This window comes from Thermobia domestica, chromosome 15 (genome assembly GCF_964235325.1).
Source record: "Thermobia domestica chromosome 15, izTheDome1.hap1.1, whole genome shotgun sequence".
Lineage (NCBI taxonomy): Eukaryota > Metazoa > Arthropoda > Insecta > Zygentoma > Lepismatidae > Thermobia > Thermobia domestica.
In genome coordinates this window covers 83,012,657-83,036,080 of record NC_137468.1, presented here as the reverse complement: position 1 = coordinate 83,036,080, position 23,424 = coordinate 83,012,657, and the positions used below count along the sequence as shown (strand labels likewise).

Below are 23,424 nucleotides of genomic sequence, written 5' to 3'. Positions count from 1 at the left end.
GGGTGTTCTAAAATTGACGCTTACGGACCACAGAGCATTATTCTACAAGTCAAAATAAAGCAAAAAATACATTTCGAGTCCTCATCTCGAGAGACAAGTTGCAGTATGTGGCATCGTCGCAAATCAAGAACCATAGATTAGATCTACCCACCTATCAAATAGTTATATCGATTTTTTCCAGATGGCAGCTAAGGCTGTGACACTAGCATCACTTAGTGTAACAATCGATTCAACTGCTTGTTATATTCGTAGAGTAATGCTAATGGCTCCAAGTTCATCTGCGACGTTGCCACATTGTAAAATTTTGATTCCAATAGCGGCTGAAGAAGGCCTCGGAGGGCATACCATCATATTTTGCTTTATTTTGGCCTGTAGAATAGTGTTCTGTGGTCCGTGGGCGCCATTTTTACAACACCCAGCGTATATATATATATATATATATATATATATATATATATATATATATATATATATATATATATATGTGTGTGTGTGTGTGTGTGTGTGTATATGTATGTACGTTCATTTATTTATTGTTTATTTCAGAAGGTGTTATAGAGGAAGTTTTAACAAGCAGGGGCCGTAAGGCGAAAAGGATAAGTTATGCAAAACTTATTGGAGGATCACGAAAAACAGGCGAATCAAATAAAAAAGATTCTACTACAAACAAAAGCTTTGAAACTAATCAAAAGCAAATAGGACAATTGACAAAACCATCCGATAAAAAGGAGGACGAGGATGGTAATGAGTCACAGGTAGAACATATAAGAATTGAACCAGATTGTAACATTATGCTAGAAGTTTTACCTGGAGAGGACGATTGTGTAGATATTGAAGTTAGGAATGTGAAGAAATCGAGTCCTTCGAATGAAGGAGACAAGGAAAGTAAAGTGGATACTAATTCAGGTAAAGTATTAATAAACAAGACTGAAATCTGCAGAAAGTCGTTTCAGGTTTATGACAACGAATTAGTTCGTAGGTAGCAGCACACGTGTACACGCCCGAGAAAGTTATTGTGGATAGTTCGAAGTGCAATGTGTTGGCTGACATGGAAGATGGCTGTTGTGTGTAAGTGATCATGTGGCTCCAAAAATTACGGCCTTTTGGCAGGGTTACATTTGTGTCTTTTCTGCTATTGGTTATAGTTATAGCCAGGACTCGAAAAATCCCGGGTGTCAGGTCCCGATGGCGACTGGAAATACGAGTCCTTTCACTTAACTGGTTATAGCCAGGTAATTAAGTTTCAGTGTATGACAGAATGTCCGTAGGAGCAACGCGATGTTGAATCGTAATGAAACGATCACAATTGCTGATGCTGGGCTGTCCAATATTGGGCACCATAGATATCAGAGGTCTGGGCGTACCCTGATGTGGTGTGAAAAGTGCGTACCTCGGTGCAACGTGAGAACTCAAAAGATATTTCGCCGCGATCGTAATCCATACAATTACGCAAGATTTACATGTAGTAAAGAAACATAGGACTCGAGTTCATATGCTTCGTGCGTCACGTATCATGAAGAGAAAGACGAACAGTCGAAAGCTGTACGAAAGCCATCTTGCTGGAAACAGATGGAAGTTTGTAATGACTTTGGACGAGGCATGGATGTATCTGTGGGAATATGATAAAAACAGGACCATCTTCTATCGTCCCCGTTTTCTACAGTTCGTTGGTCTGGGTACTTAAATGTGCGGAAAGCTTTCGACACGGCTTTATGGTTGTTGATGATTACTGCTACAATGGCAATTTGCGCTATGCAGAAGGGATAGAAATACGCTAAAATCAATGCACTTATTATCAGACGAACATTGTGAAGTCACTACATCGCGATGATATTCTATCCCTATATGGCAGCGACAGATCTTACGTTGTCATTCACCTGGACAAGGCGTCCAGTCGACGGTAACGTACATAGAGCGGGTGGCACGTGAAAAGGTAAATTCATGCAGTCCATTTGACAAACAGGTTGTCGTTGTTGAAACGTGCATTGAGGCATCGATAACCGCACACAGTGGATTGTCTTTGGAAAGTTTGGCAAGGGCAATAGAACAGATTTAATTAAACTGTACTCCAATGCTATCTCCTTCAGTAAAAATGTGCAAAGCTATAGCTCAACTTGCTCATCGAGTACATCTATTGGTGACGTCGCAGTATTTCTTAACACTTTTGGTCCTGGACTTTTAAGTTTCAGTTTCCTAGCATTGTAGTACTTTCTTACAATATGAATTTCAGTTAGTAAAGGAAAGGTAGACATATGAAATTCACGGCAATTAAATCTTTAAATATTCGATTGATGATAAATACATTTTCTCTATTCTTGGGTGGAATTACTACAACATTAGTTCAGACAAATGCTCTTTTACTTAATATTGTAAAATAATAATAATAAAACCAACATTGTGTGGAAAAGTATAGAAACTGATCTTTATTGTTATCGTTGGGTGAAGTTGCTACAAAGTTGAATCCAATAAATATTTTTCACTTGCGTAAAAAATGTTCGAGAAACATCAATAAGAAGAAATGTATGTAAAGCGTGTATAGATAATTCGCTTTCTTGTGTTACAATGCAGTTTGAAATACGCACTATGCAGAGAACAATCAATCCTTGCACCAACAAAATTCTTTTTCCCTTCCTGGCTGACGTTTCGCTTTGTATAGTTTGTCGAATAACTTTCCCACACGACAGACAACCGACCACCACTCCTAGTATGTAACCGAGAGGATCATACTACCTAGGCTCGGACTCTGTCCTGTTTATTAGTAAGGTACTATGAGCCCTGCTTGTGCTTAGAATTGAAGGTATAAAGGTTGGTAAGGTTACCAAATTCGTTACCTGAAACAACTTTCTGTGTTAAGATAAGGTTATTGTGATTGAATTAGAATTTAGCATCCTGTTCAGCAGCAAGACTGTATGACACGTTGATCTATATCTTAACGTGGAATCCGAGCCACATGAGCTCCCGCCTTCTATATTAAACGAGAGAAGTAAACTAGTTGTCTGTGGTTTTTTATTTTTCGAATGTAAATACATGTGTAAATGATGCACTCTTCACATAATTTTAGCCCCTAAATAACTGGGGTATGTTAACGTAAAATAGACCCAACAACTTTCATTTGTCACTGTACATAAAATGCGGGTACAGAAGGAAATACGAACTACACACACGCGTTGTTCAAAAATTATTTTGAATTACTCTTTCTAGGTGTACATAGCAATAAGTTTATGATCAACAAGTAAGAAAACTAGCTTTTAGCTTTTAAACTTTATTATTACGATGCTTGTTATATACGATATATATATATATATATATATATATATATATATATATATATATATATATATATATATATATATATATATATATATATATATATATATATATATATTGTCTTGAAAAAAAATATTGGGAAAACTTAAGGTTAATTCATATTTTGTTATGATAAACTGTTACAATGAAATGCGAAAGGTATACGAAAAATGTTTCAACGCAAAAAAGTAAAGCAATATTAGTTCCGTTCAAAAGAAGTACTACGGGTAGACAAAATATGTGTATTGAAGTGAAATGTGTATTTTAAATTATTGTAGCAGTGATTAATTGTTCAACTAAATGTATTCCGTGTAATGTATAATACATTTTATTAGTATTTTAGTGAATTATTTGTATGTCTTTGATGTAATTGATTATCATTCATTAATTTTGTTTGTAGAAAGCGGTAATGAAGTCGAAGAGCCATCACCTGTAGAGGATAAAATCAACTTATTAAGAAAGAAAAAGTCCTCTCAAATTTTTCGCTGCAAGGTAAGTTTACTTAGCTTATTATACAGTGTTTACATTATTCTTCATTGTCTTAAGAGATATTTATTTGTTAATACTAGTACACAACTGATAACATAGTATTTGATAATGATATGAAAATCAAAGATATCGTTGATACTGCAGTATGTCATATGTTTCCAGACAAAATTGGAGAAGACCCATAACATTGGCTGTATTGCCAGTGTGGAAATAACTTCCTTGCTGTTGGTGCGATTTCTTTCAGGAAGTTGCTGCCGGCAATTTTGATTAAAAATTATATAAAAAATTAAAAACCAAACCTGACTGTTCTTTGAAACACGGCATAGTACAGTATCAACACCGATATATGAGGGGCAATCCGAAAGTTTTTAGATACTCTTTGACAAATCAATTTACCAGACCTGACGGTACTTTGAAACACGATATAGTTCAGTATCAACGTCGATATATGAGAAGTATGCCGAAAGTTAGATACTTTTTGAAAAATAAATTTATTTATTTAAACGTTTTTCAGTTTCTCAGATAGTCTCTACAGTATCAATACACTTGAATTCTTAAAAACCACGAGTCAAACATTTTTAAAAAATCGTGTTTTGGAATATCACCAATTTCATTATTATACACTGCGATAGCTTCTTTACTTGTTTTGAGAGCGGCGTCCTCGAAGCTTTTTCTTGAGTTTTCGGAATAAGGCAGAATCACACAGAACTAAATCTTGAGAATAAGTCATGTGCAGTAGAATACGGATTCTACATTATATATATAAACTTCAAAGTTTTCGCTGCTGTGTGTGGCCGTGCATCGTCGTGATGGAGAAAGACAGATAGTGGAGACTTTCGGTGGGTCGATCTCCAAGCTTCAAACACACTCACAAGACAGTAAATAACGTATTATTTTGTTGTCACTGTACGTCAATCATCCAACAGTATAGATGCTACATGGCCGGTCGTAGAGAAAAAAGATGTCACTATAAATTTACCCAAGTTCCGTGCTCGTTTAATTTTCGAAAGTGGAGTTCCACTGTGAAGACACCATACTGCCAACTGTTGTCGGAATCATAATTGTAAATCCATGTTTCGTCACCTGTGGCGATAATATAAAAGTACTTTGCCCCTACCAAAACCTTTTCTTTTTGCTAGGACGTAAGCACATGTGGGATCCTGCGACTGCAACGCTTGGAAAGGCTGAGATACTGTTTTATTATGGACTAGGCTGCAGTTGATCCAATCATCAAGGTTGCCTGAATTTCCTCGTATGTGATATAGCAATCCTGTTCTACAATATTTCTTACTACTGCATTTCCATCCGTAACTACGGTGCTAGAGCGCCCAGAGCGAGGCTCATCTGTCAGGCTTTGCCGGCTGCGCTTAAATTCCGTAAACCAATTTAAAAAGGTTACAGGTGAAGGAACAGAGTTCTCAAAACACTTTTCTAAACGATCGTGGCACTATTCTTTCGTTAAATCGTACTTAAAAGTATTAAAAAAATCAATACACAAAAATTACGTCGCACGAGCTCCATTGTTGCCGACTGACGCGCTCAAACTAATCTACAGTTCCAGCCATATAATTTTCAAGCATTGCAGTTACACCTTTAACCACTAAAGGGTATATGCTTTTAAACGTAATACGTTTCAGTACGACAACGCTATTTGAATTTTAATATCGGCATGCTTCTTGTATAAATATATTAGCTGTTCGTAATTTTTGTGTTTATTTCTTGAAGCAATAAGGCTACTTTTCTCTTGACTTCTACGGAGGCCATATTTTTCTATGTGATTGTTCATGCATCTTTAGTATCTCTCCAAATCTTTACATCGCCTGCGAATGTAAGCATGTTTTTGTTCCTCTGTTCTCCTTTTACTCTTCTAACTAGGCTTTCTGTAACGGCGTTGAATAATATAGAACAGTGCTATTCAACCTTTTTTTCTCTCGTACCCCTAGACACAGTTCGCCATCCAACTGTGTACCCTAAAGCTGTTTAAAAGAAATTAAATCGAAATGAATTTATTAAACTTAATACACCTGTTCTGTTGATTAAAAAGGGGGCAAATAGAGATCAAAAGGACAATCAGTGTGCCAATCAAAAGACTATTTACAGGAGGATAAAGTGCACATCAGAAAAAAGTTAACATGGGAAATTTCAAAACATACGAGAGACATCGAGTTCTACTGAGGGGGATTTTCCCCCTCACCCTCCCTCGTAATTCGTACACTGAGAACAATGTTAAAAATTCAAAAACTAAAAGTAATTTTAAAACTAACCTGGGGGTGCGGTGGCCCAGTGGTAGAGCGTTCACCTCCGGTGCTTGGGGTCCCTGGTTCGATCCCAGCTCGCGCCGTGGGGACTTTGTGGTGGACAAACACCGTGCTCGTGGGTTTTCTCGGGGTTCTCCCGTTTCCTCCCACTTTCTTCATTCCACCATTTTATTAATTGCTTATAATCACCGTCTCCTTTAGCCTAACCGGCATAACCGTGGGACGTAAAACTTAAAGATTTCATTTCATTTCATTTAAAACTAACCTGTTAATGAGAAGACTGAGGCTGTTTCCGGAACGCTAACTCCTCGATTCTTGGTCGAATTTTTGAGAGTGCGAGAATCAGAGCTGATTCTGGATTCAAGCAATTTCTGTGCTTCATTTATATTGATGTTAAGGCAGAGAAACCATTGGAAAGAAAAGAATAATAAGCATATTTCCAATATTTATTGAGTTACCACCAACTATGATTACTCAATAAACATTGGAAATATGCTTATTTTAGGATTATGTACCCCTCCAAAACATCTTCGCGTTCCCCCGGTTGAATGGCATGGAAATAGAATATAGTACATCCCTTTGCTTCAAACCTGTTTCACTTCCCCTCTGGCGCGTGGGGTCTCTGGTTCAATCCGAGATTCCGCTGTGTGGGCTTTATGGTGAAGAAAACACCATATGATTACATGGGTTGTTCTGTTCGCTCCCACTTTCTTCATTCCATCATTTCGTATGTTATTATCATCACCGTCTCTCCAAGCTTTGGGAGTATAATCATGGGACGTTAGAATCACCAATAGCTGGATACAAAACTAAGTGTATTAATTACGCTATAAGCCAATGAGTAATAGCCTCAGACTCTTCTAGAATCAGAATCATCGTAACGAAAATACTAAGTCGCACTTTGGAACGGACATTAATTTTTAGTATAATTCTCTCTTAAATTTCTTTCTTGTGGGCATCCTTCTTTTTTACGTACCACAATTCAATCTCGATTTTTTAGTATTCCGTTCTGGAGTCCATGCACAAATACGGACCTGCCTGTGACATTCGATATTCCTAGTTCTTTCCTTCTTCATGCAGCAGACACTCATCGCAGAGAAAGGGGTGAGGCCAAGAGGGTAGCTTGATTTATCATTCACTTGCGTTTATTTATTTATTTATTTATTTATTTATTTTATTTTATTTTATTTTATTTTATTTTTTTTTTTTTTTTTGCTTGCTCGGAGTAATTTCATGATGGAGTTTCCTGAATACAACTAACGAGGAAATTAAATCAGAGCTAGCGGTTCAACATGTAAAAGTAGCTAGAATCAAAAATGAAAAGTCAGGCGAACTGCTTTCTACTCAATCACTGATTCTTACTTTTAGTTTGTCTATGCTCCCGGAATTCAAGAAGGCTGGTTATTATTGACTCAGAGTTTGACCTTTTATACCTAGCTCTCGTCCCTGTTTTAAGTGTCGGCGTTTCAGGAACATCGTGCGTACGATGACTGCTATTTGTGGGAATTGTGGCGATCGCAATCATGGTGTGAAGTCTTGTACGACCAAGCCTTCTTGTGTTTACTGTAAGGGTAACCATTCCATTTGGTCTTAGGGACTGTCCAACCTTTCAGCAAGAGAAGCATATACGAGAATTCATGGTTATCGGGAAATCTTCCATAGCCGATGCTAAACATCGCCTGAAAGAAAGCATTCCAGTCTCGCTTCCTCTTCCGTTTGCCTCTGTTGCGGCTCCTTGAAAATTTGTGTGTAGCAGATACCTAACTTTTCCATCAAACTGAGCTTTACTTCTGTTAGTCATGATCCAGAAATCTTAGTCGTTGCCTTATCTAACGAACTACAAAAGCACCACGTGTCTTCATAGCGGTAGTATCAAACCAACATCATCTCATCGTAACTCGCCGTACCTTGCTTACATCAGATTAGGCAGCATACGTCATCGTCTTAATGACCCTGTTCTCTTGCAAAGGAAATCGAAATCTCCATCTGTTCGGAAGACCACTTTCGATTTTGCTGAAATCAGGTATGATGAAGGACGAACTTATGGATAGCAAATGGATGGTAGTTACCTCACGAGGCAAGATTCGTCTTAAACGTTAATACAGTATTTCTAAATATGGCTTCTACAATGGAACGTTAACGGCTTCAGTAGTCGCCTTGGGGAATCGAAACAGTTGATTCTTAACCATCTACCAGCAGTTGTCTGCATATTTTCGGCCAAATGAAGTCATCTGTTTTATTCCAGTACACGATTTATAGGAGTGATAAGCATAGTGACAGCAGTAAGGATGTCCGCTTCACTCTTCATGGTCATTAACAAGATGACCTTCTTCAAAGACCAGCTTACACTATGGCTGATCGTAGTTCCAAACACCAACCTGGATGCATGTGTATGAAATGTTAATAAGGGACTTCAAAAGTGATCCCCTACAGATATCTCCGGTATCATTTCTCGATTCTGACTAATAGAGACTTTATCACCATATGCAGTGATGGCACTTGAGCATTATTAGGTTAAGCTAACTTACCCTTGAGAACGTAGCTCCAAGTTATTGAATCCCCAACGATATGACCACAACCCGATAGAGTCCGACACTATCCATAATTCCCAGTCGAACCCGGGAAGAGGGCGGCTCGGATCCTGACTGTGTCTACCTCCATGTCGTTCAACTGGTGCCAGGAGGTACTTCGTAGGCACCCAACCAACCACCTCCCGGACCCAACGGCCGTAGTTGCCCACTTGGGAGGTGTCCTGAAAGCTTCCTTCTCCCGATAAGGATCCCTGCCTACATCATTTGACAGAAGAGATATACCGTACATTACCGATACGAATTGATAATGTAGCCCACTTGCATCAGGCATATATTTCCATTTTGGGGACACCAATCGCTTCTCTCGGGGATTTGTGGCTAGAATAGCCTGCCTCAACAATATCCGTTGTGAGGTACCACGCACACTTCTGAGACCAAGAGTCCCGTTTGGGAGGCTAACAGTTTCCTCTGACCCCTTGCATTCCCCAGGAGGAGAAAGCATAGTGACAGTCGCGCTGCTAGAAGTCTATTTGAGTAGATTGTGATCTACGCTTCCTATGGATTCATTCCCGAATGCGGAGATGACGGTCAACGAGTTTCATGGTGGTCCGCGGAAATCCTGAGATTATTGTCTCTCGTCAGCATGCTTGTGGTGCAACTTTTAGTCGGCACATCTAATTGCTTAAAATAATAATTATAAAATAAAAACCGGATCTTTGTGCTCGTTCTAGATATCTGATTAAATCTTCAAAGTTGGAGAGATTACGTAAAGTCTCTTAGTAGTCGAACTCCTATGATAGTGTTGGGCGTCGAATTTGCGTCATAAATGGGCATTGTTCCAGTATGCCTGCTCTATCAGGAAACGGGCTCCTGGAGGGATGGATAGAGATAGCTGACATATTGGGCCGACATTTTTCTTCTATCTCTGCTTGCATATTGTTCGGTCGAGTTTGATTGCCTTTATACTCGTACCAAGAGAAACTCTTTAAATTTCCGTAGCGCTAATATGGAGGATTATAATAGGACTCTGTTCTACGTGAGTCGTCCAATGCTGCTCCCAAGATCGACCTATTGTGTATCTTGCAATATGTTGCGCATCGTCACGCGCGATTCACAGTTTGCATTATTCAGCTGTTTAATCGCTTCTAGTCGGAGACGTTCCCTTTTTGATTGCATGATATACTGACCCTTTCAATCTTGAAATCAGAGAAGCTTCAACAAGCCACAGATCAATTGCTTTCAGGAATTGCGTCTGTAAGCATTTTGACGATTCCGAGTGGGGACACTCGGTCAAAAAAGTGTAAAAACTTTCTCAGGCCAGCTGTTCTGAGTGAGATTTTCCTCATTCGCACCAGACAAATGCTGGGATGGTACCTTACATAATGGCCCCAGGCTGCTTCCTTCCTTCCCCATTTCTTTCTTCTTCTTGCAGAAAGTGTCTACAGAAATTCGTTATTAAACTTCTGGAGAAGTCACCTATAAATTAGCTCTTTCCTGTTTGAAACTTAATGTTTCTTCAATGTCGTGATATTAAGAGTAAATAGCATGGAATCTCTTAGCTGAAGTAGTTGAAAATAATTGGTTAAACGCGATAAGGCAGATAGAGTTGTGAGGCACTTCAAAGAGTTTTGTTCAAATTCATATCGTAAAACAATTACTAGTCAATATTCTACAATTGTCAGTGTTTGGGTGACTTACGGGTAAACAGTTTGGATACTTGAAAGTAAAATGATTTAAGAGATGTTTTTAAAATGATCTTGATTTTTTATCATGAAAGTTCCCGTGTGGAGAAAAGATTTGTAATCAATACACAATGTGTAGCAGGTACTTTAAAAGAACAAACTTTAGTATTATAAAGTTCTTCTCGGGCAATCAGCCAGGTGAAAACTGGTGGATAGGCCAACGTTTCGAGAGCTGTCATCGTTCTCGTCATCAGGGCAATTATGTAGAGATCAGCGGATATAAGTAATATATACTCTGGGCTGGAGAAAATGCTGGTTCCTGATTGGCTGAAAATGCTGGTTCCTGATTGGCTGGTTCAATCTGAAAAACTGGAGCTGTGATTGGCTGGCTAAGTTCCGTAGTCCGTGCTATTGATTGGCTGAGGGTTATCTGAATGTTTGTGTGTCGTTTTCTTTGCTGTGGTACTGATGACCGGGTTCCACAGGGGGCTGAGTTGAAATCCAGTGTCTCTATTAACGTTGTTCGGTTCATGAACTTTGGCGAGAGATTCGGCTACTATCCTGGTCCAGTAACTGGTGCTCTTGGTAATGATGGATGTGTCCTTAAATAAAACTTTATGGCCTTCTGATAAACTGTGTTCAGCTAAACCTGATTTTTCTGGATGGAATAATCTAATGTAATTTTCATGTTCTCTGCAACGTTGTTCAATGGTGCGTCCTGTTTGTCCTATATAAGCCTTTCCGCATTCACAGGGTATACGATACACGCCTGGTGTCTTTAAGCCCAAGTCATCTTTGATCGGGCGAAGTAAGTTCCTGATTTTTGGTGGCGGCTTGTGTATGGTCTTAATGTTGTGTTTTTTCAGAATCCGGGAGATCTTTCCAGAAAGTTGTCCAGTGTATGGTAAAACTGCTATACTCAATGGTTCTTCAGTTTCTTCTTTGGATTTCCTCTGTTTAGAAAATGTCCTTTTCAGGGCCAAACTGATATCATGCTTCTTGTAATTATTCTGGAGTAGCGTCTTCTTGAGATGATCCAGTTCCCGAGGGAGGGATTCTTCGTCTGAGATGTCTTTCGCTCTATGTGCTAGTGTGCTGATGACGGTGTTTCGCTGTGACTTATGATGAAAACTGTTGCCATTGAGATAGAGGTCAGTGTGAGTAGGTTTCCTGTAGACGCTATGGCCGAGACTACCATCGGGCTTCCGGCGGATGAGAATGTCCAGGAATGGCAAGCATCCGTCCTTTTCAATCTCCATTGTGAACTTGATATTACTATGTTGTTTATTAAGAAATTCGAGGAACAAATGCAGTGTCTTCTCCCCGTGAGGCCAGATGACAAACGTATCATCTACGAATCTATAAAAACATGACGGCTTGAAAGGTGTCAGTTCTAATGCTTTTTGCTCAAAATCTTCCATAAAGAAATTCGCAACTGCTGGTGAAAGTGGTGATCCCATGGCGACTCCATCCGTTTGTTCATAGTACTGTCCATCATATAGAAAGTATGTTGAAGTTAAGGTGATTCTGAATAATTCCACATAATTGCCCTGATGACGAGAACGATGACAGCTCTCGAAACGTTGGCCTATCCACCAGTTTTCACCTGGCTGATTGCCCGAGAAGAACTTTATAATATACGCCGCCAGGAAAGCTTCAAATCTTACTTCAAACTTTAGTACTACTCATACTTTGTACGATTCAGTAGTTTCTGGTGACCTTGAGAAGCTGTTCATAAGGAAATCATTGATTCATTATACACAAAATACCCGTACTCGTACTCATTTTGTAGAAGCACCAAATGAACGACGAGAGGCAGAGAAAAAAAAATAAATAAAAAAATAAAAAATAGGAAAAACTAAAGATAGGAAAATGAAGATCATTCTGAACGAGCTTGTAGCTAAGAAGACTAAAATAATTGAAGATATGCGCAATATTGATGAGGAAATAAAGTGTTTGGAGAAGTAAAATGGTTTACATAATTTTTTGTAAAGATACGTTGTCAGTATACCAGTTTTATGTACTTACATCCATCCTTTGTCAATGAGTGTCTCGGTATGATTTTTCCTTTCATATGTGACGAAACTTTCATCATGTGACTAAAGTTACAGATTCAGATTTCAGAAAAGATTGTTAAATTTTTTGCTTTGTGTAGGAATATTTATTAGATAAGTGTTCTGTAACTTCATATAAAATACCTTGTATTTGTTTTTATATTATTCACTTCTTTTAGTTGATAGGGAAAAATATATTACGTATGTATCATCGTTGTCATGTTTTCTTGGTCTTGTTTTTCCATTAATATGGGGAAGTCTGTATGGCTAATTACATATTAGGGAAAGTTTTAACAAATACAAACTTGGGAAAACTCGGGAAAAGTCAGGGAATTCTTTGCCACACTTTTAGTCGTCAGTGTGCTCCTACTACATTTATGCTATTGTGATTTCCTTTTCAGTGTGACTTTCCGTCTTCTCTTAGGTACTTTCCGCATTGACCTTCCCATCTTCCACTTCAATCTGTTCTGTCTTCCATGACATCTATTAGTTCTTCTACTTCATTTATAAAAGACAAGCTAAATTTTCTACTAATATTTCATCGTTTACAGAAAAAAAAAAAAAAAAAAAAATCTAAGGCTTCAGTCCTATGAGAGAATTAGCACATCTTCACAATCTACAGGGTTATACATTACCATTTTGAGATTTTACCGGTATATCTCTAAAATTATGTCAAAGTTCCTTGTTTGAGTAATAAAAAAATGTCGGTTCTCCGGATTTCGGTTTTTCTTGAAACTGGTTTCAGATTTTTACAAAAACTAGTTGTGCCCATCCCTAATTGTGACCATGGGAATGAGAGTTGGTCAGTTATCAACGATTCTGTGATATGTTGTAGATTGACCGCTGATTAGGTATTGAGAACGCACATTATCCTATTATTATGTGGATTATTATAGATAGGAATTTCTGGTGCTTTCCATTGGTACGAACTTTGACTGTATTCTGGCGTTTAAATGTACTGTTTCTATGGCTGTTACCATGGCAGCGAGGGTTGGTCAGTTATCGACGATTCTGTGAATGATAGAAATTCAATACACATTTCGCTCCTTCGATAGTGACACGTTCCGCTCTTTTCCTTTGCTTTTTCTTTTCTTTTTTTTAAAAAAATCATTTAGTCTATATTAAATTTGTATTTAAATTTAATTTAGTTTTGTATTAAGTTTCAGGGTTGCAACTTTTACTCCCACACAAAGAAACTGCTGGGAATGCATATGCGAAAACATACTGGCCAGAAACCATATGTATGCCCCGATTGTGGCAAAACATTTCCTCAGTCATCTGGGTTAAGTAAGTATTTTTTAATTTCTATTTTCTGTAAATATTCTAGAATCAGCTGGCAAACTCCATGCCACCATTATTAATGGAAAAGTATAAAAATGATCTTACTTTTTTAATTTTGGTGTAAAATCCGTACAGTACCCATTTTTCGGTTCCTGAATGGGGTTCGGTGTGTGGTTGGAAGTAGAAGTTATGAAGAAATTAAAATAATTGACACGTTGGTTGAAACCAGTGCAATATTATTTTACTTTATGGGATTTAAAACCACAAGTCAAAAATATTGGTTTCAGATCTGTCGGAAGTATTTAGAGGAATCACAGATTCAAGAATTTTATTTGGAGCTGAAAATGAAATCCAGACATTATTTCTGAAAGTATGTTTATTTTCTTAAAACTATCAAAACTAAACATAGACATTAATAAATGGAAGACAGCAATTGAAAATGAAAAGTACATTGAATTCTGTGGTAATGAAAATCCTTTAACAAGAGTTTGTAATCTGCACCTGCCAAACAAATAATCAACAGCTTAAGTCTGCTTCATAGTAGGCAACAATATCACTTGATGAGCGATTCTTCTGCAATCATATTGGGAAGATGATGTTGCTGTGCTAGTGTTTCTCGATGAATTCCTTGTTCTTCGATGTTTTCGTTTCCTTGCTCCCCTTCCCATTTTTAACTACCGAGATCAAAAGCTTCAGGACAGATTCGAAAGGTAAATCGTGCAAAATTCTGCAAAAATCAAAATGAAAAGTAAGTGAACTGATTAGTCAAATTGAGCTTTGCTTTATACCGATTAAGTATAAAAGTGATCTATCAAAACAGTCGTTAAAAATAACTGATACAGCTAATTAATCCAATGTTCTCGTGATTGCTCCCAGAGTGAATGTTGCTATGCTGAGCTTTCGTTACCATACAGCGGTAAAATCTTCAGAGCTATGGGTTGGAAAGACATACTCGTCAGCTTTGATGTTGTTTTTCTCTTCACGAGGGTACCACTAGGAGATTCTATTAAACTCCTGGAATCGCACTTCAACAAGAATATAGTACATCTTTTCAGACATACTGTTAACGTCTACCTACTTCAGTTATCACGGCAATTTCTATGAACAAAGCGATGGAGTGGCAATGGGTTCTCCTCTCTCTCCAGTAATAGCAAACTTCTATATGGAGCATTTGAACACCAAGCACTGGAAGCGGTAACATATAAGCCTAAGGTATATTACAGATATGTAGACGACACATTAGTCATATGGCCCCATGGCAGACAGAAACTCGATGAATTCTTACATCATCTGAATTCTATACACCACAAGCTTCAGTTCACAATGGTAACAGAAACAGATGGAAGACTCCCGTTCTTAGACGTACTCGTATACAAGAGATCAGATGGAACTCTAGGCTACTCAATCTACAGGAACCCACGCACACTGGTCTCTACCTTGATGGTTTTCATCATCCGGCACAGAAGATGGGAGTGTTAAATACTCTAATACGCAGAACACACCAAATAGCAGATGCAGACAATATAAGCATAGAATTCTCTCACCTGGAAACGGTATTTAAATTCAACAGATATTCGTTGAAACAGATCATGACAGACATGAGAATATACAGTAACAGAAATTGCGCCAGAAAAGAGGATAATACGGCAGATAAGGAAAGTATTGCAGTTATTCCATACATGGGAAAAACCTCCAATCAACTAGCAAGGATACTGAAGAAATTGAACATCAAGACGGTACACTGCCCTCCACCGAAGATCAAGAATTTACTACCAACCCCAAAAGACCCATTGGGATTAAAGACACCGGGCACCTATAGGTTCACGTGTGAATGTAACGCCACTTACATAGACGAAACAGGAAGGAATATTGAAGACAGAAAGAAAGAACACCAGCGACACACTAGACTGAAACAACCGGAAAAATCTGCAATAGCCGAACACTGCACACAATACAATCATACGGCTATGTGAGATCAAATTGAAGTTCTAAAGAAAAGCAGACAGTTCTGGGACAGGAAAATACATGAAGCTCTATTCATTCGCACACACAAACCCTCTATCAACAGAGACGAAGGTTATCATCTACCTGAGATCTGGCTTTAGTTTCTTAGTACGAAAAGAACCAACAGCCAATCAGAGAACAGTTTCCACCGGCAACATCAGAGCACGCTATTGGCCAATAACAACAACCAATAGAAACACAGCAATTCCTTAAGACTACAATATAAATTGTGCGACCAGCACACTCCAACCCATAGCTCTGAAGATGTTACCGCTGTATGGTAACGAAAGCTCTGTACAGCAACATTCACTCTGGCAGCAATGTAAAGAACTAAACGCGAGGAAACAAGGAAAATAATAATTGAAAATAATAATAATAATAATAATGAATTACTATCAACAAGAAGATTTTTACTTCGTACATTTTTAAAATTCTTTTTATGGTTTAAATCCTTTTTAAAGTGTGCCTAGGCTGACGATGAAGACGATGTTCTTCGAAAGTACTTCCTAGAGATAAGGTTTGTTTCTTGCGGTGACTATTAGCCTTTTACGTACATTATTTCTAATCATCATCACCGCTTGCAATATAATAATAATAATAATAACTTTGGCAGAGACAAGTTGTATTCTGCCGTCAGAAAGTTTATATTGTTCATTATGTTCACAAAAATGTTCAAGGGATGTTGTTGGGACATAAAAATGGCACAAAGTGCTTACGAATATGACACTGACTGTTGCTAGGGAAAAATGGGTGTTAGTAAGTGTAAATAGAATGCAGTTTGAAGATATATTGATTTTGTGATTTAAGATTACGTAGAAGATTATAAACGGTAAGAAATATGATAGAGAAGCAGTTTATGAATAATATAGATTTAAGAGATTCAGGAAGTAGCCACGGCACAGATCAAGAATAAAGGATAATAGATGATTTCAATCTTGTGTATTTGTAATAGATTTTAACAGATGTCAGAATTATCATACCCATTCTAATACAGATGTGATAGTGTTTTAGTGTGCATGAGGTCTTGCGTGAATGTGCGAATGTTACGTAAACAACGTTAAACGTTCTATAGATACCAATCAGAAAGCGCATATAGACCCTTAAGACATAGACACTAGAAACAGGAAGTCTCTATGGAAATTTATTTATTTTTTTATTCCTTCAAAAATTTGATGAAAATTCTTGTGTGGGTTAGAAACAGCATCTAATAAGCCGAACTTTGTTATGCTTAACTCAAGGAAGAATACAACAACTACCAATTGTTTATTAAGGTCGGTTTAAAGGGACAAGTTTTGTCGATAGATGGCAGTACAATCTTCGTATCTCTTCCATGTATTTTTTACCTTTCACGAAAATTCACGATTTCTGTTACAAATTTCAACCTACAGACTTCAAATTTTTAGAAACGTAACTCCATAATCTATCGAAGGCAATAATCCGTGCCGATTTTTTATTTAGAATTTTCTTCATTGTTGAAGAGGCTTGATTGTTGAAATGGATATCCAAACCTTTAACAATGGAACTGTTTCAACAATGAAGAAAATTCTAAATAAAAAATCGGCACGGATTGTTCCCTTTAATAGGTTATGAAGTTCCTTCTCTAAAAATTTGAAGTCTCTACGTTGAAATTTGTAAAAGAAATTGTAAATTTTCGTGAAAGGTAAAAAATACATGGGAGAGATACGAAGACTGTAGTGATATCTATCGGCAAAACCTGTCCCTTTACACTAACCTTAAAACCAATAACTTACACCAGCGTATGGGAGCACGGTGGCTCAGTGGTAGAACGGTTGGTTTACCTATGGAGTAATGAATAAGAGGTCCGTGGTTCGATACTAGACCATGTGAGTTTGTGGTGGATAACAATGTGCTTATGGATTTTCTTGGGTTTTATTTCGTCAATTCTTTCAACACAATATCTGTGTCTTTATCAGACTTCCACTCCTTATAGTTTCTTGCGAGTTGATCACCTCTTATATACCTTCCGGAGATCAACTTTTAATTCGGGCTCGCCCTTTCTTTAAAACGTAACACTTTCACTTGTTCAGCTCCACGCTTGTCCAATTAAAAATACATCTCTTTGTTGAATACATTTTTATCCTTTATCCTTGTTTATATTCTCTTATTAATTTGTTCTATTTCTTTCTTCTTCCGTTTCCTTTCTTCTTCTTTAAGCAAAAATCCTCTCCCATTTTTTATTCATCGCAAATTCTCTTTTCCTATTCATCATCTTGTCTCCTGCCTTCGTGATTTCCCTGGCTTCTTTCTATTTTTTACCAAAGTTCTGTTCTCTGCTTCTGTGACCTGTGCTCCTTCCTTCCCTATCCTGGTTTTTCTCTTTCTGATGCTTATATATTGCGTTGTTGTGCCTTTTCAATCTTACGTCGTCTTTGTGCTGCTTTAATCTTTCTTTCATTTACATAGAGAAAACAAGAAAGAAGATGGAAAACATTCAGAAAAGAAGTCAAAGAAGAAGAGAAAGGAAAGTAGAAAGTCATAAAATAATCTGGCAAAAAACATTTTTGAAGGCAGAAATTTTGAGTCAGTTGTTGCTGTTTGAGAATATAATAGGGACATTTAATGCATACAAGCTATTTTCGTCTTATTTGTTGACCTTGCTGAGTGTTTATGAATTTTTTTTTTTTTTTGTTCGTTGTAAAAGGAATCATTCCCGCTGTTTTTTCTTCTTATTTCCTCTTTTAGTGTAACGTCCCTCAATCTTCCGTACATTTGATACATGCTGTACTTGTACAGGTTTTTCGAAAATAAAAAAGAAAAGAAAACCTTCAGGAAATAAATCCTTACACGAAAGAAGATGAAAAAAGAATAATGAAAAAAGTTATTGACCAAGAAGAGTATGCATATGAGTCATTTCGGAACTATAGCTCGCCGAAAATTGGTCGGAACATGAAATCAAGTGAGAACGAAGTGTCGGATGAAGGTCGGGGAAAAGAACATAGTGTTTATTTACATCTTAAATTACATTGAATGGGGAACAGAGGCGGCGACAGGGTTAGCGTCGAAGCATAGAAGATTCATGAGGTGATCTACAAAAGGAAAATGATAGGGCAGAAATTGAAAACTGACACATTGATGGAACCTAGGCACAATGACTACTATGCTCTTTTCGCGATCCTTATGTTAGTTCTGTTTTTCTTTGTATATCATTCCGACCAATTTTCGGCAGGTAATAATATCGAAATTACGTATTTGTTCATTCATGTTTGGTCGATTTTTTTTTTTCATGTTTTCTTGTTCTCAAAGTTTCTTTTTTATGTTTTTCTTAAATCCCTGTGTATTTTTCAAGAGATTTGAGAAGTCACAAAAAAATTCTAAGGAAAACAACTAACAAGAATTTTTGGGAGATCTTTTTCTAATTGAAAATCGCTGCATTTTCTTTCCAGATATTCATATGAAACGCCATCGTGGTCAGCGAGATTACCCATGTGAACACTGTGAGTATAAAGCTTATACGAAGATCGACATCATACGGCATAAGACTATCCATACCGGAGAACGGAATCAAATTTGTGAGTACTGTGGGAAAGCATTTGCGAAGGACTCCACGTTGCGGGAACATGTAAGGAGTATTCACGAAAAGCTTCGGCAACATGTGTGTGATGAGGTAAATATATATCTGTGATTTAGTTATCAAACCAAAAATTAATGGAATGTATTGGTTTGTAATTATAGATCACAAAATTAATATGCTAAAGTTCCCATACGCTATAGCTCTTTAACTTCATAGTAGTACAAGGTGTGATCAAAAATAAGGTGAATAGTTTTGTTAGAAACAAAGTAATAAGCTTATATAGAATTTGATGCTCTGTCGTGGTCCCTCTCAGGGAAGAGCCGGAAGTCGCATGGTTCTATATCTGGGAAGCACATGAATGTAGACAGACAGGAATATTTTTTCAGCCAAGAACTCGCGGATCAAAAGCAAGGTGTGGTACGGCGCGTTTTCGTGACGAAAAAGGAAGCTATTTACCCATTTAATCGGCTGTTAAAATACTTTCTACGGACCCACACGAGATGTTTAGTTCTTTGGAAAGCTCTCGAATAGTCCTTCGCCTGTTTGAACAAATCATTTTTGCCACTTTTTGTATGTTTTCATCTGCTTTTGTTGTCCAAGGAAGTCTCGATCGTTCCTCGATTTCAACCGACTCCTTGCCGCTTTTGAATCGCTCATACCACTTGTAAACAGTCTTGAACGCCACTGCTTCATCGCCATACGCTGATTTTGACATTTCGTGAGCTTCTTGGGCATTTTTTCCCCACCTTAGAACAAAACTTAATGTTGACGCGACAGACACTCTTAACACGTCCTCACTCTTCTGCCTCTGGAAACCAAGTAACGTGTCATAACTTTTTCGAACTCAACATTAACTGTACCAAAGGCTTAGGCTACCCGGCTTACTAGTTGAAATGGCACTGTGCGACTACATTCACCGTACTTCTTGATCACACTTTGTATATGCGTCATTGTTTGGAGTATGTGTGTCATTGTTAGGAGAAGTCAAACATAACAGATATAATCTGCTACTTAATTTATATATTTTATATATACGTACCTAAATTAGTAAATAATTTATTCTAACACAATATAGACTAACCCCATAAGATTTTCAACAAATGACATGCATTTTAACGCCACAAAAATCGTTCTTCTCCTTTTTCTCGAAAATTACGCATGATAATTCACCCATTAGTATGCCATTTTCTTCAGCTCTATGTGGTTTATCAACTAATGTGTCTCATCTTTTGATGTCTCGTGGTTTGAGATATGAAAGTGAGCTTTCGGCTAAAAAGAAATCGATCGTTGTAAAATAGTGAATTTTCCAATTAATCTGTATAAAAACTGAACGCATGTCTATAAGTGTGTCCTTTCTCCATAAATGCACACCATTGAACCGTTTTCAAGTGAATTTTGTATATATATATATATATATATATATATATATATATATATATATATATACCCAAAGGTACTGCCTTTAACTTTGTTTTTTGCTATGTCACTTTTCGTTAAAATATGTCTCATAAGGGTAAAAGGAGGAGTTCAAAATGTATGACAAAAATAAAGTACCTTACGAGCTCCCCAAGTTAGAGAGCTGAAACTCGGTATATGAACTCCTCACTGCAAATAATTTGATATAGGTCCCAGTGTTTTCAAAAGTTTCACTTCTAAAAATGGGTGTCATATTTAAATTTCCCATTTTATGTTCATTAAACTGTTTAAAATGTGTGTTTTTTTAAAATTAGATAGCACTTGGATTTATCTGGTTTTAGTCATTACACTTTGATTGAAATGTGAATTCTACGGAGGTTTTAATTTTCCGAAAAGAATAATGGCTGCACCATTTGAAATGAACTTTTGAACATAGTGAGCGCTTTTATTGAGCTGGTATTTTATTATTTCATTTCGATTCAAATACGTATTCTAAGGGATGGGGGAGGTTGCTCGAATATACCTTTCAAGTATCTTGAATAAACCTATATTCTTCCCATGCGAAGAACGGATTTTTCAGCTAGTAAATACTCAAGTAAGACATTTTAACGCTAATTTTATCCTATTCGTTACACCATACCTTTTATGTCTTAAACGGATTTTCAAAAAAATATACAGCTAATACTAGTACTAATATAATATGATTTTTACAATGCAAAACATACCAAACCTTAAAGATTAACGCACCCATCTTCAGTATAGGCATTCAGCTTATCAAAAGATTTCGGTTTTGAAGATTAAAATTTGATATCTTACGTGTGAAGAATTGAAACTAGAGAGTAGGCGGAAAGCGCCATTGAAAATGCAATATATACTTCAGGAAAAAGAACAAGTAATAATTTGTATCAGCAATTGGATTTTGTTATTTATAGTATAGATTTGGATGCCAAAGTTTCTGTGATTAAATCCAGTTGTGAAATTTAGTGAATTCCCAATTCGCAGTGTTATAATTAGTAAGGGGTACTCAGTTAATTATCCGAAGGGATATTGAAGGCATGCGTAATACTTGTAACATTACCAAAGCGGTAATAAAGAATTTTAACGACCAAAGATAAGCGTTAGGCTTATTATTTGGACTAGCGGTAGTTATCCAATATATATCTAGTTGTCCTGGGGTACTCGTTACCGTCATCAATACGAACTTTGCGTGGATCATAAATATCTAATATAACTAATAGTATCAGTACTTACTTACATTATGTTTATCTTCAGGTAATTTAAAAGTCGAACTATTAGGTTGGTCTGAATGAAATACCCGTTTTCACGTTTGATGAGAAACTCATCTCGGCTACATAACACAGAGATGGATGAAAATCACGCTAACGTCAGTAATTCTTCACACGTCCAGCAAACAGACTGAGGTTAGGAGGCAGTGCGTTGTTGAACAGGATCGTATGAAAGTGCACTATGAAGAACACACAATTGCAAGTGATTTTTCGTTACGACTTCAAACTGGGACATTCTGCATAGGAAGACACAAAAAAATATGAACAGTGCATTTGAACCAGGACTGGCGATAAACGCACCATTCGTCGTTGGATTGTCAAATTTCGCTCCGGAAACACAGCATTGGAAAATGAACACTATGGACACAGACCAGCATCATGCTCCGATGAGCTTCTCAGGAGCAATGTGAAGTGGATTCTTGAACGAGTGTTCGTGCCATTACATACGAGTTAGGGATGCACCATACCACTGTCGTACGTCGGATTAATCAGTAAGGTGAAAAATTTAGACTCATGAGTGCTGACACCAGCCAGCAAGAATCGCCCTTTGGAGATGTGCAGTTCTGTGAGTGTAAGGAATAACCGGGGAAGTTTTTTGCAGTGGATTATCACTTCAGATGAAAAATGGATCTACTATGACAATCGTCAACGGGTAGGACAATGGTTGGATTCCTAAATCATCTTTCTACATACAGAAGGTGTTGTTGCTCGTATGGTGGTCTGTGGTGAGTGTGATCCATCAGGCGAGATAAAGCCATTAAAGCAGACCATTACAGTGCTGAATTCCATGAAAGGCACCACAAAACTTCTCCGCAAGTACTCAGGAATAGTCAGCAGATATGGTGTCTTCATGTTGGACGACATTGCTCGCTCACATGTCACACGAAGGACGGCGTAGGTTCTGGATGAGTTGCAGTGTGAAACCCTTCCTCACTCACCGTATTCCCCCGCTCAATCACTGCTTGGGAGGGAAGACCTTCCCTGATAATCGGGCCGTGCAACGTACGGTTGAGGACTTGTTTCGCCACGGTATCGTTGCTTATCATGAAATAAATGAGTGAGTAGAATAAATAACGACGAATAGTTGGCGGGCGTTGGTGTCATTTCCCTGGCCAGCTTACTTGCATGCTCTTGACTAAATGTGTGCTTAAATGTCATCTCGATTGTCACCAATCAACTTGGCGATCTCAAATCTATGGATTTGACACTAATCTCAGTCATTTTGAACATTTTATTTTTCACTCGTTCTCAGTCCGCTATACTGATAAGAGCTGAACTTGGACTTAGGCGGTATCGCGAATATCACTATTCATTTCAGCGAGTGAGAAAACTATGGATTCGACACTAATGTCGGTCGTTTTGACTTATTTTTACGTGTCACTCCCTAGAAGTCTCTTAATTTCCATTTTTTTCAGATTGTAAGGTATATGTCCACTTGTTTTTAAAAATGAATTCATATACCGAGTTTAATTTTTCTAGCATGAGGAACTCGTGAGATTCTCTATTTGTGTGTATTTGAAACCATCTTTTCTTCTTTAAAGCCCCCTCCTCTACCAGTAGGATACACATAAAAAAATTCTAAATA

The 23,424-nt window shown here is 37.5% G+C and overlaps 1 protein-coding gene across 1 annotated transcript in view; it reads left to right on the top strand.

The window, feature by feature from the left end:
• LOC145671116 (uncharacterized) overlaps window positions 1-23,424 on the top strand; it is a 63,636-nt gene that overhangs the window by 35,247 nt on the left and 4,965 nt on the right. Inside the window, exons 5-8 of the mRNA XM_081739905.1 lie at window positions 547-906; window positions 3,707-3,798; window positions 13,481-13,607; window positions 19,010-19,230. Coding sequence (XP_081596031.1) covers window positions 547-906; window positions 3,707-3,798; window positions 13,481-13,607; window positions 19,010-19,230 — 800 coding nt within the window. The remainder of the gene's footprint in view (window positions 1-546; window positions 907-3,706; window positions 3,799-13,480; window positions 13,608-19,009; window positions 19,231-23,424) is intronic.